The sequence below is a fragment of the Temnothorax longispinosus genome, chromosome 3 (genome assembly GCF_030848805.1).
Source record: "Temnothorax longispinosus isolate EJ_2023e chromosome 3, Tlon_JGU_v1, whole genome shotgun sequence".
In the NCBI taxonomy this organism is placed as follows: Eukaryota; Metazoa; Arthropoda; class Insecta; order Hymenoptera; family Formicidae; genus Temnothorax; species Temnothorax longispinosus.
This window is the reverse complement of record NC_092360.1, coordinates 10,332,677-10,352,632: the sequence shown is the minus strand read 5'-3', so window position 1 is coordinate 10,352,632 and position 19,956 is coordinate 10,332,677. Positions and strand designations below refer to the sequence as shown.

The following is a 19,956-nucleotide window of genomic DNA, read 5'->3' as shown; positions in this document are numbered from 1 at the left end:
CATACAATGCACCTGATGCACACGTGTAGAACCCGTTGAGATCCCACAAACAATTTCGATCGCGCTTATAATTTACATGATAACGTCACGTTCACGTAAACGCGGATCCTAACTGGCCATAATATACGATTTTTTTCTGAACAGCGTAAGAAATAAAATGCTTGTAAAAAGAACAGTTGTTTTTTACAAAACACAAAATTTGAGTGTCGTAACATGCAAAAATTCTGTATCTTTAAAAAAACAATTGAACTTTGTAATAAATTTCTTTTGCATCAGAAGAGTTATTGTACTACTTGCGTTCAGCAATAAATGTTAAAATGTACAAAACATTCGCCGTGTCAATCAAGTATATGTAAATGGGGAAAGACGGTCATCTATCACTCACATTTATAAAACCATATATAAAGACAAATGGAACGATTGTCACGGCAAAACTGGTGAAAAATGAGCCATGAAACATGCCCGTGTAGTATATTACCTCGTATGTACACGCAGAATGTCAGAAAAGGGACAAAAGCTTTGTTAGTAGTACATTCCTGAAGGGACGCACAAAATTGTGAGACAAAAAAATATAGCAGACTGGATTGTTTACAAGTTACCGGACCAAATTAAAGCTCACTGTATAAAAATAACACTTGAACGATGTAGGACACGCAGCAAGGGAGCCGAAGTAAACGCAGGTCTACAAAATCCGTACGCACTTATTTTTGGTTATAAAATAATTTCATGGTAAGAGGTTAAATTCTCGCGAATCTAATTCGACTGATCAACAATCATGTACTAACCGATTTTGCGCGAAAACATTTAATTCGTGATGCCATACTCGGCGTGATATCTAGTGCGCGTAGGGTAAACAAGCAGGCCACGGAATACGAATTTTCCGAATTTGCGGCCCGCAAGGATATCGGCTTGTACCTGCAGAATTATGTAAATTCCGAGTAATTGGATTCTCTACCCTTTCTCCCCTTCGCCGCTTTGTGCGTGCCATGTTTGCAGGGATACGCACATACGTTATCTCTGAACTCAATGAAAAAAAAAAAAACGAAAAAGGTCGATGTTTCATTAACGAAACGCAAATTAATCCATATCGTTAACCTTTATCGAAGGTTTTATTCCAAAAAATTTGCTTAGTTTTAGAGGTGTGAATTTATCCGCTGATATGAAATCATGCGAAATGTTAGAGATACAAAAGATTTTATTAAAATTTCGATAAAATAATTTACTAGATCAATGCAAAAAATAGTACTCAATTCTAATGGCAGTGTGCGAATAAATAATGTTCAATTTGAGCTTTATTTTAACAATATTTAATATAAAATTCATTTAATTACATTAAATTAAAAGGACATTTAATGTTTATGTAAATTCTCGGTTTGTTGCGTACGATTCGGTTAGATCTGCGATCCTTCCTTCTGCTATTACTAGAAAACATGAGTCGAGTATGCGGCCGGCATGCAAACCGCGAGATCCGCTATTTTACAATCGACAGGCCGCATGCCGGCAAGAGGGAGGGCATATCAGAAGCACCGAATTACCATTTAGTCTAGTTATCTCTAATTACCAGCGGCGATGTGGAACAATGCGCGTCCGTGTAATATTAAGGGACGGACCAGATAGTCGGCGCGTAACTCGACGTATTCAAAGTAGTTGAATAATTGCACGGATTCACGATTCACCTCGCGCGAAACACAGAATAGTGATTCGATTTATCTTCGAGGGGCAGAAGGTACACTTGCAACAATTAGGAAACGGAATGGATATAAAACGAATCATTATACAGCATGTAACGTTCCATCACATGAATCACGCGGACACTCGAGAGAAAATCATCAGTAACAACATCCAACAATCGCGGAATTCACAAATGAAATAAAGAACATAAAATCCTTGCAAGAAAAAAAAAAAAGATGAAAATAATGCGTGGTAAGAACATTGCAGAAAATATAACAATAGCTTACGTAATATGAGAAATAATGTCACAATATTTCTTGTAGATAATTTTTATTTCTTTTATATTCGTGATTTAAAGTTTGCACTTTTAATATTCGTGAGACTGTCGAAAAAAGTTGACGTTTCCTATATAGCTTTATGCTCCGCACCGTCGCATACATGTAATCGCATTTTCTCTGCACTTCCCTGTATATGCGTTGACAAGCGTGTCTTAAAAGAAGCTTTGCTACAGTTGCATATGCAGCGAGATAATACAACGATTCGGGAACATCAGAGACACTTTTATTGAAATCGGAAAGTGTTCGACATATATGAAGAAAGAGCAGAGTGTATATCACTTTGATCAAGATAAAATCCAAATGGCAAAAGGTAATACACTTCGCGTTATATTGAAATTAAAAAAAAAAGACAAAGGCACGCGCGTATTCTCTCGGACCACTATTCGACATTCTCCTTAATTAAAAATGTCATCGAATAATCGACTCGCAAAGGTCGCGCTTAGATCATCGAGACTATACATGCAGGGCAAATAAACAGAAAATAAACAACTTATTCTTTCCGTCTTGTCGGTGGCACTGGAAGAATGGTTGTGCGAAGAGAGAGGATCGTATCGTACATATGTAGCAGACAGTGGATGGGAGCTGGCAGATGCAAAGGCACTCGACGAGAAAGCGAAGCGGAACGTGAAGAATAAACTGGTTGGACGATACAGCATAATGTGCAGTTGACGAGGGAAAAATGCAACGGTTTTCTATGACCGCTCGAATTGCACTTCGCGCTAGTGAGGAAATTAAGGAACAGAAAGTAATTGTAAATCAATTACTACTTAACGATCCACTTATTTGTCACTATACTTGCAGCCAGTGTGTTTTTAGTACAATCTAGTACTGAACAATTCACTTGTGCAGTTATAGTTATCTGCTCAAAAATTAACGTTAATGATATCTCGTATGGATTAAGAATAGGAAAGCTTGTTGCGAATAATTAAATCATTTAGTTCTCTTTTTTTTCTCTCAGAATGTGCGCCCACTTCCAACTATTTTATCTTATTCTTAATCGCGCTATTGTCAACCGAGAGAAGAGAACAGAACGACTTCCTATAAGGCAGATTTGCTGGCAGATGCAAAGATACTTTTCTCGAGAGAGAGGAAGCCAACGCGGAGAGTAAATCGGTCACCAACGAGCAGAGAGAGAAAGAGAGAAGGGATAAAGTGGGCGGAGTGGAAGCAGCTGGAAAAGTTGACTCGACGTCGCGAATCCTTTTTCCTTGCGCCTCGACTATGAGAAAATGTGAAACTCCTTCCGCGTTCTGGAGAAACAACTGTCTTTCGTTCTCCCTCAACCTTTCTGTTTCTCTCTTTCTGAGACCATGCTCGCTACTCTTATTCTCTCCGATCCCATACTATATTAAACGCTCCTTTCTTTCTCTTCTTTTTTCTCTAATGGTTATTGCTATCATATATTTTCTATTATTTATCAGCAATTAGCAGATACCGCAAAGTCGAGAAACGGGTGTCTCATTCCAAAACTAAAATTGTTCGTTTATGAGAAATTAATGTTATCGATATTCGATATGTTTCTTAATATATTTTACGGTCCAAAATGACAGCTCGTGCATTGAGTTCACATATTTTCGACTAGACTCCTTCAAGTTAAAGCGCTAAACGCAAATTAAAGCTGATAAATATAAGCTGCTTTAAATGAAATTAATAACCGTGATACGCAGAACTGCTATATTAATTCACGTAGCAATCTATATAACCCCAGATCCGATGGAGTCGAGGCAACTTGCGGAAGAACGTCCGTCAGTTGTAGGATTAATCACGGCCACGTGTCAAGCGGCGATGTAAGCGATGGACAATAAAGTAGAAAATCGTGAGCGAGCGGGGTTCAAAAGCCGACAGTACAACAAACAGCGCCGATTTAATCCGCGTTCTGCGCACGACGGTTAAAATGGACCACCGCCCAGCCAGCCAGCTAGCCAGCCAGCTAGCCAGCCAGCTAGCCAGCCAGCCAACGGTCGTCCGAACCAACCGTAGCGTAAAACCGCGATAATCTCGATGGTCATTTGCCTCCACTCTCTCGCTCGCGAATTTTTCCGCCCTGAGGAATCTTTTTCGGCTTATCCATATACATCCAATTCAAACGTGCCATCGCTTCCCTCTATTAACTTCCCTCTATTCCCTCTATTAACTTGGACGCGCAAGATATTACTTCGCATTACTTCGACACAAAGATAGCACGGTTTGACATCGGGCTCGTGTATAAAAGAATAAAAGGAAATGTCTAGAAAATGAGAGGGCTGCTCGTGTGAGCGGAACAAATCCTGGAAAATTCGTGCGCACACAATTCTGCCGGGTTATTCATGGTTCGGAGTCGCGAGAAGGTAAAAAATCACCAGGCAATCCTTTCGCGAGTGTCACTGACGCCACGGCGCTACAGTATCAATTTCCCGTTCTGCTCTTCGACGTCGTCGCCCGCGCGTAAATCGTCGCGCAGCAGCGGCACGACGGAATATTAAATCTCGCTACTTTAATTGTTGTTACCCGATTCGTCGTTGCCGATTCGACAAATCACAGGCCGCGGATAAATCACAGCGATACGCCAGTTAGAAACGTGTAATCTCTCGTTCCTTTTTTATTGGTTCCGAATTTTTTTTTTTTTTTTTCTTTTTTCCAAAAAAGCTGGCTCTACGTTGAGTCGGTTGGACAGCAGAGGCGAGAAAAAATAAAATTGACAGTGCGTTTTTCGCGCATAGTGAAATTTTCTTGAAATTGCAACAACCAATTGCCGGAAAAAAACGCTGTCAATATTGTTCCGAGCAAATAGAAAGTAGATAAATAAGCAGGTAAATCAGGACCTGAAATTATTATCTGTTTGATTTGCTCGCAGCATGATAACGTGGCAATATCCTCCGATAACCGCGCTTTCCGTCACTCGTGTGTTGACATATGCAAGGTACATCGAAACGAAGTAGACAAGTAATAAATATACCAAGAATATCTTCCTGCTAAATTGACGTAAACATCGGTTGAAGCTATGAGTTCAGAAGCGGCCAGACCAACGCGATTTGATAATAACGTTAATGGCATGTCGCGTTGGTAACGCGCCGATCGATAAAGCCTTTCTTCGAAAGGCAGCCGACAAAAAGCGAGTTTCACCGGGAGATGCAGCGGATGTGCTTTACCCTTTGTTTATTCGACAAGCACTCCACGGCATTTACGTGTACAACCCTCAACCAGGCGCAGCCCAGCGCCGCGTTTAACCGCTTTATTATGCAAAATCTTTCGTTATCTCTCCCTCCCTTTTTTTCCTATCTAAGTTCGGCCTTGCGTTACGCTCGCTTCCTTCCGTCCGCTGCGCGCGATGATCGCCCTTAACGTTACGCTAATCCCGCTGATACCCCGGAAATACACGCGGAAATGTATGTTTCGCTTAAACGTAACTTCCCGTAGGAAACTCCTCGCGAGCACCGAGTTGACTTCCCGAATTAATTATCCCACTTTCGTCGTCCGCAAGCTTCGTACCAGCGACAGACGGAAAAGGCCGACATTTGAAGCTGTAGAAATAATTACAGTGGCCTTCCATGAAAATTCGAAACTTCGCCCGACTGAAACCAACTGTTTAAGCGTCTCTCTGCCGCGACTGTTACAACGCGAGTGTAAACTCTTACATATCAAGAACCACGATATACCTAATCGACACTTGGCTTATCTCTTTGAAATTTACTCGAAGGAGCCGGCGCAAAGGAAAATTATTGTAGTGGTAATTTCTAATGCCTGCCTAACAATAAAGTCCCTTTGTATTGCGTCGCAACGTTTCACCCGCTCGTCGACTCGATTAGCAAAGGTACTTACGATATCGTTCGAGGTAGAGAACAGTAGGAAGATAACAGCACATGCCGTTATCCCCGTGTACGTGGGTATACATGTCTGCTAATTAACAGTTGATCCTCCGGCGGTGCAATTGTGTGGCAATACTGTATTCCCGGATCTCCATCGGCCCAACTGGTGCCAGATGGTGAAAGATTTCACTTGTCACTTTGAGCAGGCGGAGCACATTTCTCGCGACGACTTCCGGTCGATCGGGAAAAGTTTTCAACGTCTTCAATGGCAAAAAAATCAGCAATACGTAGAAAGAATAAGCACGCGGCACGTACTCGTGAAACTTTTACGAGTTTTTCGCTGATCGGGTCAACGATCGATTTTTTCCAACGAGAAATCTTAGTAAATGGTCTTTGAAATATCGTTAATTCGATGTGGTCTCTTGATGTTCATAAACTTTGACACTTTATAAAACGTTTGAGTTACCTTTCCGTAAATGTACATCTCAGATTATCACCGTTGTGTAGAATTTAACGTAACATTTGGATTTTAAATGCTTAAAAATACTGTCAGTTTTACATAAAGAACGTTGTTTTATAATTTTATTTTATTCTGATTATTTCAATATAAGATGATAAATCAGTTCCCAATTGCGCGATGGACCAAGCGAATTATTTCATTTTCAAGGAAACAACGACGGTACACATATAACGCAATATCGTGATACGCAACAGACGTAAAATCTGCCGTTGAAAAAATTCGGTGAAATTCGCACGGGATGTTAAGTCTGCTCAAAGTTTCGAATTCATGCAGAATAACGCTGAATAACATTTGGCGAAAACGATTTCATCTAAATTATCTGCCAAGAGTATCCCCCATACATCAATAGTAGCGATTACGCAAATTTTCATGATTTGCCGGACTTTACTTGCCCAAATTAGAAATAAATTCAATTAAAAATAAATAAAGAAAAATGAGATAAAATTGAAATGCAAAAATGTCTCGAATTGTTTGCCGTTTGTGTTCAACCAGATGCGTGTCAAACGATCGCGTAGAGCGAAAGTAACTGTTTGTCGGCGACGGTAAAAGACCGATTATGCAACAGCGAGCCGGAAATGCTTGCAGTCAAGTGCACACACGTCGAGCGTCACACGTGATGCGCGCGGTCGCGGGCGTCTGCATCCGACGCACGCAATCAATTTTCGGAGCTACGCACCTGTCAACAGGTTAATCTCTCTGCCATGCCGTATAGCACGCGGTGGCAACTCTTTCTTTCTGCAACTCGCCAACATTGCGTTTGCATTTGCGTTTAAGGGGCATTACCAATCCGATATATAGTTACCGCGAAACTTGACGTACCTCGAAACAAGCCCAGGAAACATTTCACTGAATCAATTTCATGCTGTATTATGTCGATAACAAAATTATTGTTAACTTTACGTTATGTTGTATCGACATAAACAAAAATCAATACTTGAACTTTAGATAACACTGTCCTGTGTTTTATTTAACTCTCTCATCGATTATTTACCGGAGTGTGTTTGTCATCTCAAGCGATTAGACTTGCGATTCCCGTAGGATATACCCAATATATATTCCTCGCAAAATTGATCGTGTCCTATCCCTCTTCACGACGCAATAACGTTAAACGTTCTCGGTTAACGAGTCACGTGAGATTGGCATTATTCTTGCGGACATTTAAGGGACGGCGGCAGAAGCGATTAATGTTTCTCGGCGCTATGTAACATTTTGCATAACGAGTAATTACGATGGCGGGATTGTATTTTTATTTACGATAGACTGTCAATGCGTTTCACAACAATGTGAACGATATTTTTATCACGTACTATCGGCGCATTATGTCTACGTTGTTCGATCGTTCAGTTCGCAATTTCGGCTGCGTTTAACATCGCCAGGACACGATCGTCGACACGTTCTAATTATGTAATTTCTATGGAAACAGTTCCAATTTCCATAATGAGCTTGCGAATGAAATTATCGGCCGTTACACTAACCGAGGGACCAACCGGAATTTGTGTGCATCTCCGCCGGTCTACAACAGTTCGAGAATGACGATTACGCTGAATGTGCCTTTCTACGGCTTGTTATAAGTATCACCTCGCAATCAATTACCAGATGAGTTCACCCAGAATTTTGAAGCAATGAAAACCACGCTTCGTACACATTTCCTCGTAAAACGTGTCGTTTCAGAGAGAAATTGAGCTCATTGTTGAAAATGTTAATTAGCCGATAATTACATGCACAATCATGGGTATAATCGAATATTGCTGCATTGTTTCTTAAATAAAAAGTCGATAATATATCTAAATTGCCGTTCTTCTCAGAGCACGAATAAAATAAATATTCATAAGGTATTATCGTTAATGATCGTATAAAATAATACGTGCCCGTTAAAACTTTGCATCACTAAAATGTATTATTATAAAAGAGAAAAAAATTCAATAGTACGCGAGCTTTTCTTACAGTTTTCGCGAGGAAGGAAACTCGACGCTACGAGGGCTCTCCGTTATCTTGTTCGTGTACTTACGAGTTAAGAAGAATCTCGAGTAGCCGGGGGAATTGCTATTTATCGTAATGAAAAACGCAGATGTACCATGCAAAGAAAAACTGTAAAAGGGGAAAAAAATACTACTACCGATGAAGGAACGACTTACAAAGCCTTCGTTGTTGAAATTGTAATTTTGATCTGCGAAACGATGTCACGTTTCGCGCGTGCGTATGCAAAGTTATACGCATCGAACGACATAACGTAACGAAGTCGCAAGCAAAATTATCGATATTTACTGACTGCCAGACATTACATACAAAAACGGCAAGTAAAATCAAGTAAAATCGAAGGATAACTGAAACTATAGTCAAAAACAAAAATTCGGCGTTGCAAGCGCGAAGTCGGTGAAGAGTCTATTCGCATGTTCATCATATAGATTTAGCAGATTTTCTGGCATTTTCCGGAGTATCATATGCAAAAGAAAGAATTAATTCGTAATTTTATTACGTATTTGAATCGTCGAACTATATATGCGCTCCTCCCCTTTCCATCAATAAACAAATATTTTTTTCTGCAGTTTTCGCACGCAAGCATGTATCACGATTGATAACGTAATGTTATATGTAATTGTATAATTAATGTCATTACAGAAATAACACATATCACGTGCTAATTTTTCTGGCACGACATATTTGCCACGCTTTTAAAACTGATAATACTTGAAACTTGGTATATGTTTAATACGCAGAAATTATCACGTGTTCTTTTCCCTATTATTTATTTAAATGAGGTTAAAATATTAAAACGTATAGACACAAGCGTTCGAGAGATTATCAGTTGACATATTATATTTCTCGTGAATTATAACAAACATCCTCTCGGAGAAATCGAGAGAATCCCTCGAATTCTCCACACAGATGACACTTGAATGACACGTGATTTTGAAAGCTTCCATCCATCACGTTAGTAATCACTCCCAGTTACACAGTTACACACAACGCATTCGCACAACGCTATTGCGCATAATCACTCGGCGATTCTTGAAAAATTCATTCACAAATTTTTGTTTGCAGGCTCGTTTGCGGAATAGCGTCTTTCGCGGAGATCATCCTGACAAGGAGGGAACGAATACGGAGAATTCACGCGCGAAATTGTGGGGCAATGACTGTTGCGTGGGGCGGTAGGGTCGACGAGAGTCGCGAATCGAATCCAGCACGGTACATCCCCGCGGCCCTGTCGTCGAGGACGAAGTCGCGGAGCCACCACCGATAACGAACGCGAGAGAGAGCTTCTCCGCATAAAGAAGTTTCGCGGAGGGGTGCGCGCACACGCTCGCGGCTCGCGTTCACCCGCACGGAGCGGCTCTAACCCGCTGACTGCCGGAGTCGCCCCTTTTCCACCCGCCACGACCCGTCAGCCCCTAACCCGGAGGCTATCCCCTGGTCCCCGCGCGGTCGACCTACCGTCACCCACCTACCCGACCACCCCTGCGCCAGCACCGCCAGCACCCTACTACCATCACCTCAACCGTCACCTTCGCGAAACCGCCGCTCTTCCCGCCGCCGGTGTCTATTACCGTGGTGATGTTGACCCGCTGCGCCTTTTGCTCGTGAAATCTCCCGACTTTTTGTTTTCTCCATTTTTTTCTCTTTTTCCCTTTCATTGTATTTTCGTCAGATAAGTAAATCCTGTGAATATCGGTTTCCGATGTCGCCATACGGCACCAAAATTGAAGGATTACTAGGAAAAAGCCACATTTCTAATTTGAGAAAATTGAGGAAACGGTTACGTTGAAATGGTGTTCGGTTACTAATTCATTCATCATTGTAAGGATCACGACGCGATAAATTGCTCACGCATATGCGTGTGTAAAATATTCCGTGGCAGATATATATCATTAAAACGAGCGATATTATAAAAGGGAATTACGTAATTTGGATTTAAATGCGCCTCGCTTTAAATAAGGAAGAAATATCGCAACGCAAAGACGTGAAAATGACTTTCAGCATCGAGTTCCCGTTTCTCTTATCGGCCGAGTCGAAGGCCTTTTCAACTCTCGAAGATCTTTCGAGAAAAAGAACGGACGTGAACGGCGTGGAACGGAATGGAAGAACTCGTCAGCCAATCTAATAGCGTTTTACGCCTTATTACTCATCGTTGCGCTCAACCGAATAGTGGTTGAAATAGGAAAATGCATGTAATACGTTCATCCGAATACGAATAAACCGACCGAGATTCACCAGAAAGAATGTCGAGCAGTGTGGCAGCTAATACAGCGAAAGGAAATGCGTCTGTAAATCTCTGGAGCTTTTAAAAGACAAGCATGACCCATCTTCAATTCGTTTGCACGCAGAAATGATTTGCTGACGCACGAAAAATTTTGGTAGACCCTATCGCGCGAATTCTGGAATGGAAAATCATCAATTGTCTAGTTTAATTGGATGAATTTAGGATCAAAAGACAAATGCTTTTACCATGCATCGCGTAATTGATAGTATCATCCAACATACATTTTGTAAAAAATGTAACAACAATAGATATTTTTGTCTTTTATATGTGAATTCAAAGAGTAAGCTTGTCTATCAAATCTAATTTTCTATTTCCTTCACAATTTCAAAGAAATTAAGAGAGTATTTGTTTAATATATTATATTTTCGTACGTTTTAAATACCTTCCAAATAATTTTTAAACAAAATATTCTCATTACATATCATGCTGCTATTTAAAAAGCAACAAGAAAAAGAAATTATATGAAAAGACGTACTATATTCCTTTATTTCTGGTCGTTTATTAAATTAGGAAGCTCTATTTTTAAAAGTTCAAAATTGCGCGCGCTTATTAAATTTATAAAAGAAAAGATAGATCTTACTGAGTATAATTAATGGAATGGAACGAAACTCGGCCGACGTGTGTCACATTAGCAACGCAGAAGTGGATGTGAATCAGGCAAAAGCGAGGAATCGCGCCTTCTGTGGTCCGTTTGATCATGATCGTTTGACGATGGCAGCAAAGAGACCTCGAGAACTACCCTGATGACAAGACAGACCGTCGGAAATAGGAGGAGCAGATGAAGAGAGGAGGAGAGTGATCTATATTCGAGGAGATTCGTCGTACCAAGAAATCGGTACGTCGGTAGCAATCGCTTTCTAATCAGTGCAGTTGTAATGACGAATTATATAATTATCTGAGTTACATAAAACGCTGCGTATTATCAAATATCATCGTTGGTATTAATTGAATATTATAGGGACCATCAACACACATTACTGATGTGCCTAATTGACATGTAGATATGTAAAGTACAATCAACTGTAATTTGCACAAGTTAACATATAGCCAATGATATAACATTAATTAAAAGATTTTAAAGATTTTAAGTATACGTGTCAAAGACTATAGTTATTGGTCGTAATATTGGATGCACGATCCTTAATTAGATTTTTGCGGAACTAAATCCGACAGAAATTCGCGAACCTGATCAATGGACGCAACGCAACAATAATAACAGCGAAAAACAGATAACGGTAGAGATAAATTTCAACGCTCAGTTATCAACGTAAAGTACATAATGTCATTATGTACTTTACGTTGATATTGACATGAAATTTTAATTACATCGTAAACGGAATTTAGTGTTTTCTTTTCTGTACGCTACCAAACTTCTGATATATGTATAAGGTAAATCAAGCGTTCACGACCATTTGTAATATAAATTCGCAAACTGTTTTTGAACAACATTTGCCAATAATGTTGGCGGACCCTCGCCGAGTGGCGGTACTCTCCCTTAAATGATCTCTGGTAATACGACCGCGTCGCGGTAGATTACAGGCAATTACACCCGTCGTTCAGACGAATCGTAGCTGCGTAGTTGGAGGTCGGCGCGGGTTATTTGGCGTCCCCGAGGGCAGTCCTGTGCAATCCAGGAACTTCAATATTTGGTATAGGTATACTCCTGTATACCATCGGGATAGTCTTCAAACCGGTTTCCCCGTGTGCGGCTTGATGACGTGCAAATTGGGTTACTCGCCCACGGGAATCGCATAATTGAATTTCGTCAGGTGTGCTTATTATCGATCGCACCTTCCAGTCGAACACCGCGCGATTGAATCGAGATTTTCGATGTCCGAGCGTGCCCGATCGCGCTATCCCCTCTCGCTCTCGAAACTCAAAACGCGATGAGTAGATCAATACGTCACGTTGAGACTACCACGTGCATTTGTTTGCGTAGACAATTTTACAAGCTTATCGCAGAACCCGTGGCAGCAATATTTATCAAATTTTCAATTTATTCCTGATCACCTTGATTAGTATTAATGTCATTAAAATATCGTCTAGAAATCGTCGCTTTAAATAAACTAATTTACCTCAATCGTTCTAAAAGACCAAGAAATTCGTATATTTTTAATAACTATTTAAAGGTTTGTAAAGTAAATATCGTCCTCTCCCATCGGCCTGCTAGCGCGCTACACGAGTCTCCACTTTGTAAGTTCCTTCTGCGCAGGAAGTCCCGTGTAATTCACTAGCGCTGCTTGTAGCAATATACCGCCTTCATCTACCTAGAAAACGTTCCTCTAGCTTGTTCGTACTCACAGGAAATATACTGTAGACGCGTTCGCTATATCTCCCTCTATCTCATAAGCGATAGCAGATAAACAAAATAAAAATGTTTCCTTGACCCGAGTTTACGTGACATATGACATTACCTCGTATAATTATACATATTTATTTGACATGCAAATATGCAAATACGTAAATCCAAGTTCGTACATTTTTTTTATCGAACACGCGGTGAAGAAATGAGCGTGAATAGCGTGATATACGTACAAACAAAACAAAAGCGTTGTATATGCTGACGTTTATATGAGTTGCTGAATTGAAATTGCGGTAAATAACGCAACAACTTTGATGCCGAGAATCAACAAACGCGATAAGCAAGTCACCATGCAGCTATGGGCAGAATCGCATTTACTCAGACTTGCGAATCCAAGCGATAGCGAGACTCGCGCGACATAATAAAAATTGACTTAACGTACGTTGACTTACAGTCCCTAATTACACAATATAGTACAGCATAATGGACGTTTCACGAAAGTTCCGGGTGCCCGGATAACGACCACCCGCTTCCAAGCATGCGCGCAGCAGGGAAAGCCGAAGCGGGTGTCGTGGAAGGAAGAATGAAGTAGACGTGAAAGTAGCAGTGTCAGGAGTCATAAACTTATCAACTATAAATAATGTAATGTAAACAGCGGAGCGCACTCCTCTCATTCGCTTCTGTCGCTCCGTCAGATAAAGAGAACCCACGCGACGCGACGAAATACTCCGCGGCACAAGAACCGGGAGTTCCAAGACTAGGTTTCGAAAGCTATTATCCTCCAGCCGTAAGAGACCAGGAAGGACGGCGGTACCCTTTCGTGTGACGTAACCCTATATTCCGTTCCATTTAAGTTAGCTCTCAGCTTCCACGTTTCGGCATCGCTCGCCTAACAACGCGTCCGGAAGATCGTCGTTCTCAGATTCGTGTCGCGAACGCAACAGTTTTCGGCTCCGTTGAATCGTCCAACACAAACCTGTTACCGATTTTAGTGGCTAGGCATGTGGCTTGATACTTTTTATCAGCGAAACGTGAGTTCTTCTTGACGGTATGTATGACGAAGATAAATATCCGAACGGGGGAGATTTTTCGATCGATAAACAGAGATCAACTGTCTCCTCTCGCAGGTAACAAATAACTGACAAAAGTCTTACGTCGATATCAAGTTGATTGTTGTGAATTATTGAATCCTAGAGAGAAAATGATATAAAAATTAAATTCTGAAGAGTGTGTGTGTGTTAAATAATATAAAAAAAAATGTAATTACTCTGAATTTAATAAAACTCAGTTAAAATTCAGATCATGTGACGTAATTCCACGTTACTAAAAACATAAATAAAAAATTTCCTCTTTTACGCAAGACAAGAAAACGGTATCTCTCACGGTTTACAGTGGATATGTATTAAATATTCACGTTACATAAGGCATTGTTCAAAGAAAAAACAGAAAACTACTTTGTTACGTATTATACGTCGAAGAGCGCAACCAACCGTAAGGATACGAGGTTACCCGAGAAATTTATTTACGGTAATCATGCGGAACTAAATTTCACGGCGACAGTTGGAATTAACGGTTTAGAGCTACAAATAATACTAGTGTCAAACATACGCAGTTGATCAAACATACGCAGCAATATTTATAATGAAAAAATACTCAAACGTTGCACATAACAATTCACTGCTACGCGCAAATAGAGAATCGCCATTTTTCTATTACACTGGTATATTGCATGTGTACTTAGCACTTACGATTGGTCTCCGAGCGATGCCATTAACAGCATCAGTGTAACGTTATAAAGCCTGATAGCTTTTTTTGCAAGCCGTAAAAAATATAATATTTTTCTGAGTGTTTTTTTGTTCGACACCATGACATTTTCGAGTATTTCGTTACAAAGCTTTGCATTTCACTAAAACTGAAATTGCGTATTTTTTTCGATCAGATTTTAGAAAAATTTGACGATTCACGATTACAGTCGCAGTAGAAAAGTGAGGCAAAATATATAGGTGAACAATAATATAATTATATATAAAATATATATCACGCAGTGTGTGTGAGAAAAATAAAAGTTAAATTGATTTATATCATTTATAGGCGGTTAACGTCTATATATACAAAATCAGTCACGTGCAATCGTGTTGCATAAAAAAAGTGAGAAGATAATACATTTAAACACAATTTGTACGTGCAAATCGGGAAAATCTTGTGGCACTCTGAAACGATCAATGTAATTTTAAATATCAAAGGCACGTTTGTGTTTGTCTGAATTATAAAGTCAAAGCGACGCTTTTTTTGCAGAACATGGTCTAGGAAAAATTACAAATCCATTATACGCGTCTTCACCCCAACGCCAAATGTTCTTCTCATTAAATACCTAATTTATGTAAATACAGGTGTCTTATTTTAAATCCCTTTATCACAGCAAACCACAGCGACGACTATTTATTCTCGGATCAAAGTTGTACTATCGACAGACGTCACAGACGACTCATCGCGAAATTGACGTATTCCATTGTCGAAAAATGATTTTTGCCGCCAAATAAACGAAAAATGTATGTCCATGCTGTAGCCCGAACGAAATAAACGAGTGTCGATGTGTGTGTGAATTCGATAAAGTGACAGTTCAAGCCGGAGATAACCGTAATTTCTTCAATATATAATAGACGTCTATCTGTGACCAAACAGATTTTCGAAATTTTCTGAGACTTATTCTAAATGTTGCGTGTGCCTTCTAGTGATTTCTTAAATTCGCGTGTATTATACACAATTATAAGTCTAATATTATTTTGTGCGCCAGGTCTATCGAATGTACTGATTCGCTGTCGGATAAAGAGAATTTCTGGACTCCCGATAGCCTCCTTCCTCCGATAGCCAATTAGCAGGTTCGAAAAATCCGTCATGTCCGACAAACGGACTATCGACTTAAGAATAAAAATAGTTGTAATCATAAAAAAATAACGCAATAACTATGTTTCTCATCTTCTCTAGTTGTATTCCTATCAGATACGCATGTAACAGTGTGGCGGATTAAAAATGACAAAAATATTCGAAGCTCTATTTCGACTATGGCCTCAGTGGTTAGCAGCTCTAATAGGTCAGTTAATTCACCAAATTTAGTCCATTTTAAGGCAAGATTTGCATTTCAATACAAGATTGATTATATTCTCATGCACCTCGTATATTTTCTACAAACTGACAAATTTGCTGTGATGATATATAACAAAACATTTTGCCGTAGTAAGCCTATTGTCCATCAGTATTGGTATCGCACTCGGTTGGACATCGCCTTACTTGGCACAACTGACCGGTGAGGATCCGCCGTTTCGCGTAACAGACGAAGAAGGATCCTGGATAGCCTCTCTATTACCTCTCGGACGCGTCTTAGGTGCCGTCATCGGATCTCTCACTTTAGAATATGTCGGCAGCAAGATGTCTGTCCTGTTAACAGGACTGCCAATGATCTTCAGCTGGATTTGCATAATATGCGCCACTTCCCCCATATGGCTGTACGTCTCAAGAATATTTTCAGGTAACAGCATCGATTATAACCGTTTTGCTATAGTTGCCAGCCGCATGCAGAATAAATCAATTCATCAATCATATCCTCCATGCTGCTCAATCCTGTTGCCTTCTAATTCTTAATGTTCTATTCACTCATTTCCAATCCGCATATTATCTTTTATTCTGCCGTTTAAATAACCGCTTACAATTTCACGTCCAATATATCTGATTCTTAGACTTAACTAATTGTAAGTAACTTACAATTAATTCAGAGCCATTGTAGTAAACATCTGTTGCATATATTAGGTATATCAACGGGAATGATAACCAGCTGCTACCCGCTTTATGTCGGTGAAATTTCGGCGCCATCGATCCGCGGGGCCTTGGTGTCTCTGATTATCAACGGATTTCCTATTGGCACACTCATCGGTAATATAATGGGTCCCAGTATGCCAATGATGTATTTCGGTATCATTAGCTTGATAATAACGCTATGCTACATGGCTATTTTTCCATTCTTGCCGCAATCGCCGTATTATTACGTACAACGCAATGACACTAAAAGGTGAATACGATCTTTTTATTTATACATCAACTGCTTCACAAAATAGTTATTTAAAATTTGTATCAACTGACTATCAACTCTGTTATTTAACGAGCCATAATGGATCCCGTCTCAAATGGCGAACGTTTTTCTCCAACCCAATTGTAGTTTTATTTAAGTAACTCAAAGTGACAAAAAAGAGATTTGTTTAGAATGACGGGTTTTGTTCAATGTATTTTTAATAATATACAAAGATTTCAGTAATTTTCTATCATTTCAGGATTCTTATTACAAAAAATATAAAAAGACGTAGAGAAATATAAGAGATATAGCAAGAAAAAATATAATTGCAAGTGTATAAAGAATAAAATAATGATGATCATAGGATGCTTTTGATAATTGAGAAATATTTTGTACATATATATATTCTGTATAATATAATTCTATATAATTGCCCATGTGTAATATATTTATGTATTATTATCATAATTTTAGAGCGGAACAAGCCATTCGATGGTATTATCGAAAACCGGATGTAAGAAGCGAATTAGAAACCGTGGAACAATTCGTGAAGTCAACGCATGCGATGACCATCAGAGAACGACTGGAGCAGTTACAAGAACCGAAGAACCGCCGCTCTTTCATCATGATAATATTGCTATTCATGTTCATGCAACTCAGTGGACTAAACACTATTACATTTTACATGGAGATCATTGTGAGAAAGGCAATGGTCACGTCCATCACGCCTTCGACTGTTGTAATCATCATCAGTGCGATCTGTATGTTTGACTTCAATAATATCAATTATTATTTCCTCATTCTGGACTATCTTATATTGATAGAAGTATCTTAACTATAATGTGTACTAATTTTAAGCCGTTTATACTTAATTTTCTTTTATGTCACTGTTAAACTCGCAAGATTTAAATTTTTATCCAATTGTTACAGGTATAATTGTCGGCTGGGCTGGCGCATTCGCCATCGATCGTTGTGGTCGCAGAATCTTGTTAGCAATCTCGTCCTTCAGCGTGATGGTCAGTATGATATTATTAGGTTTGCATTTCTTTCTACTGGACTACGACTACGATCCTGATAATCTCGAGTGGCTGGTGATCTTGTCGTTAGTGTTGTTCGCGCTAATAACTTTTGGATTCACACCCGTGCCGAGCACGATACTAAGCGAAATATTTCCGTCCAATCTGAAAAGCGTGGCTGGATTCGTCGGGAGCATCTCGTCGGCGATATTCGCATTCGTCGCCTCCAGGACGTATCAGCCGCTGATAGATCTCACTAGCGAGAAGTACGTTTTCTGGATCTATGCAGCGATTATCATGATCAGCTTGATATATTCGCTCACCATGGTGCCAGAGACGAAAGGAAAAACGCTTCAGGTAACTCGATCCCATATTGCATATCATTACAGGGCATGGAAAATATTATTTTGGGTTCGGCATAAATGTTGAATATTAATCATTGCCAATGTGTTAACAGGAAATTCAAGACATGTTGGCCACAAGAAATACCACTGAAAGGTTACAACAAGAGATACGCGTTGAAACCGAAAATACTCGAACGTAGCAAATTTTTTTAACTCATTCAAAGTAAAAAATAGTGATTAATTAATATTATGAGAAGAATCCAGTTACAAAAGATATGTATCATATCTTTTTGTTAATACTGTACATAAAAATATGATTTATATAAAAAATTGTAAAAATAAATACTTACAATATAAAAATAGCTAGTTACAAACATCCGAATAACTCAGTGACAAAAATTTAAGATTAAGTATAAATGATAATTTAGAATCAAAAATGGGAAATGATAAGATTGCCTGAGCGAAAATCGTGGATATTCAGGTAACTTAAATGGACCACTGTCATTTTAACTTTTCTTTGCAATAAAAAGTAAAAATATCAGCAATAATCACATGATAAAATCTCAAATTTAATTTATAATAATTAAAACACGACATACAAGATGTTCACAGTATTCTTGCTTCTTACGCATACACACCCGCGCACACACATAATAGAGATTTCGTAATACTTTATTAAAATTGTATTACTAATTCAAAACATATATATTATTTATTTGTAATTAAAAACATGGGTTATTGTATATTAAAAGAGTACACGATTTTCAGGATTACAATAATCGGTCAAAATTCAGCATTGAGTTAAAAAAGAAAAGACATCATGTGACATTACGTGTTTTTCATTTTTTCTTAAATTCAAAAATAAATTTTATGTATGAATTCAAAACAAAAATTAAAAGAGATATTGATTGTTTCTTTGAATTATCTTCTTATGTTCATAGTTTAGAAAATGGTTCTTATGTCTAGGTAATACATTCGACAAGAAACGACGCGGTAGCCAAATATCTCTCAAATATATCCTTTCTATTATTTTTAAACACGTGAGGGCTGATTGGCTACCGCATTATCGGGCGAGGCCTATTGTTATTCTCTCTATTCAAGCAGCATTTTGCGTTACTCAATGTATATCTTCCTGATAGCATCGACTGTTTCTCGTTTCCACTTCGAAAAAGTTTTATCCTTTATATATCCGTAAGTTACATAAATTTCTTTAACAATTATTATCCTCCCCCCGTAAGAAACCAGGGAAATCGGTAGTATTCCTTCGTGTGAACCTATTTCGTTCCATTAGAGTTAGCTCTCAGCTTCCATGGTTTCGACGTTACTCGCGTAATGATGCGTCCCGAAAATGGCCATTCTAACAAGAAAAAGTCATTTCTTGCAAAAGGCGTTGCTCAATGAAAGCATAATAGAGGCATCTTTTGTCATCTTTAAGTGCTTTACACTTCCCGCTTAGGTAAGCTATCTGGACTGACTTTGCGAGGTCATAACGATTGCCCCTGTGACAGTCTGCCAAAATATTTTGCATCTTAGTGTGTAATAAACCTGCCTCTATTCTTATGCCAACTTTCATTGAGCAATGTCATTTACAAGAAGTGATCTCCTCTTGTGAGATTCGTCTCGCGAACACATTTTCGTCTCCAAATCCAACACGAATCT

General features: G+C 39.1%; 2 protein-coding genes and 1 long non-coding RNA gene across 8 annotated transcripts in view; 2 read left to right on the top strand and 1 right to left on the bottom strand.

Moving 5' to 3' along the window:
- Positions 1 to 9,468, top strand: part of LOC139810201 (uncharacterized) — a 304,062-nt gene extending 294,594 nt beyond the window's left edge. Inside the window, exon 3 of the long non-coding RNA XR_011731255.1 lies at positions 9,357 to 9,468. This is a non-coding gene — a long non-coding RNA (uncharacterized lncRNA). The remainder of the gene's footprint in view (positions 1 to 9,356) is intronic.
- Dlg1 (discs large 1) overlaps positions 1 to 19,956 on the bottom strand; it is a 496,300-nt gene that overhangs the window by 422,751 nt on the left and 53,593 nt on the right. Inside the window, exon 1 of one of the 3 annotated variants that reach the window (XM_071773516.1) lies at positions 5,808 to 6,213. The exons of the other annotated variants lie outside the window; for them this stretch is intronic. Coding sequence (XP_071629617.1) covers positions 5,808 to 5,880 — 73 coding nt within the window. The 5' untranslated portion in view covers positions 5,881 to 6,213. Of the gene's footprint in view, positions 1 to 5,807; positions 6,214 to 19,956 lie in introns of those variants that run through there. 3 annotated transcript variants of the gene reach the window in all.
- LOC139810182 (facilitated trehalose transporter Tret1-like) lies at positions 13,203 to 18,673 on the top strand. Of its 4 annotated transcripts, none has more exons than XM_071773535.1 (8): positions 13,203 to 13,922; positions 15,669 to 15,753; positions 15,860 to 15,965; positions 16,110 to 16,400; positions 16,679 to 16,937; positions 17,412 to 17,698; positions 17,868 to 18,310; positions 18,411 to 18,673. In XM_071773535.1, the coding sequence occupies exons 3-8, from the start codon at positions 15,905 to 15,907 to the stop codon at positions 18,495 to 18,497; spliced, it is 1,428 nt and encodes a 475-aa protein (XP_071629636.1). In that variant the 5' UTR covers positions 13,203 to 13,922; positions 15,669 to 15,753; positions 15,860 to 15,904; the 3' UTR covers positions 18,498 to 18,673. The 4 variants fall into 4 exon arrangements, with proteins under 4 accessions (XP_071629636.1, XP_071629639.1, XP_071629640.1 ...); XM_071773538.1 differs by having other exon boundaries at positions 15,294 to 15,753; XM_071773539.1 differs by having other exon boundaries at positions 13,203 to 14,001.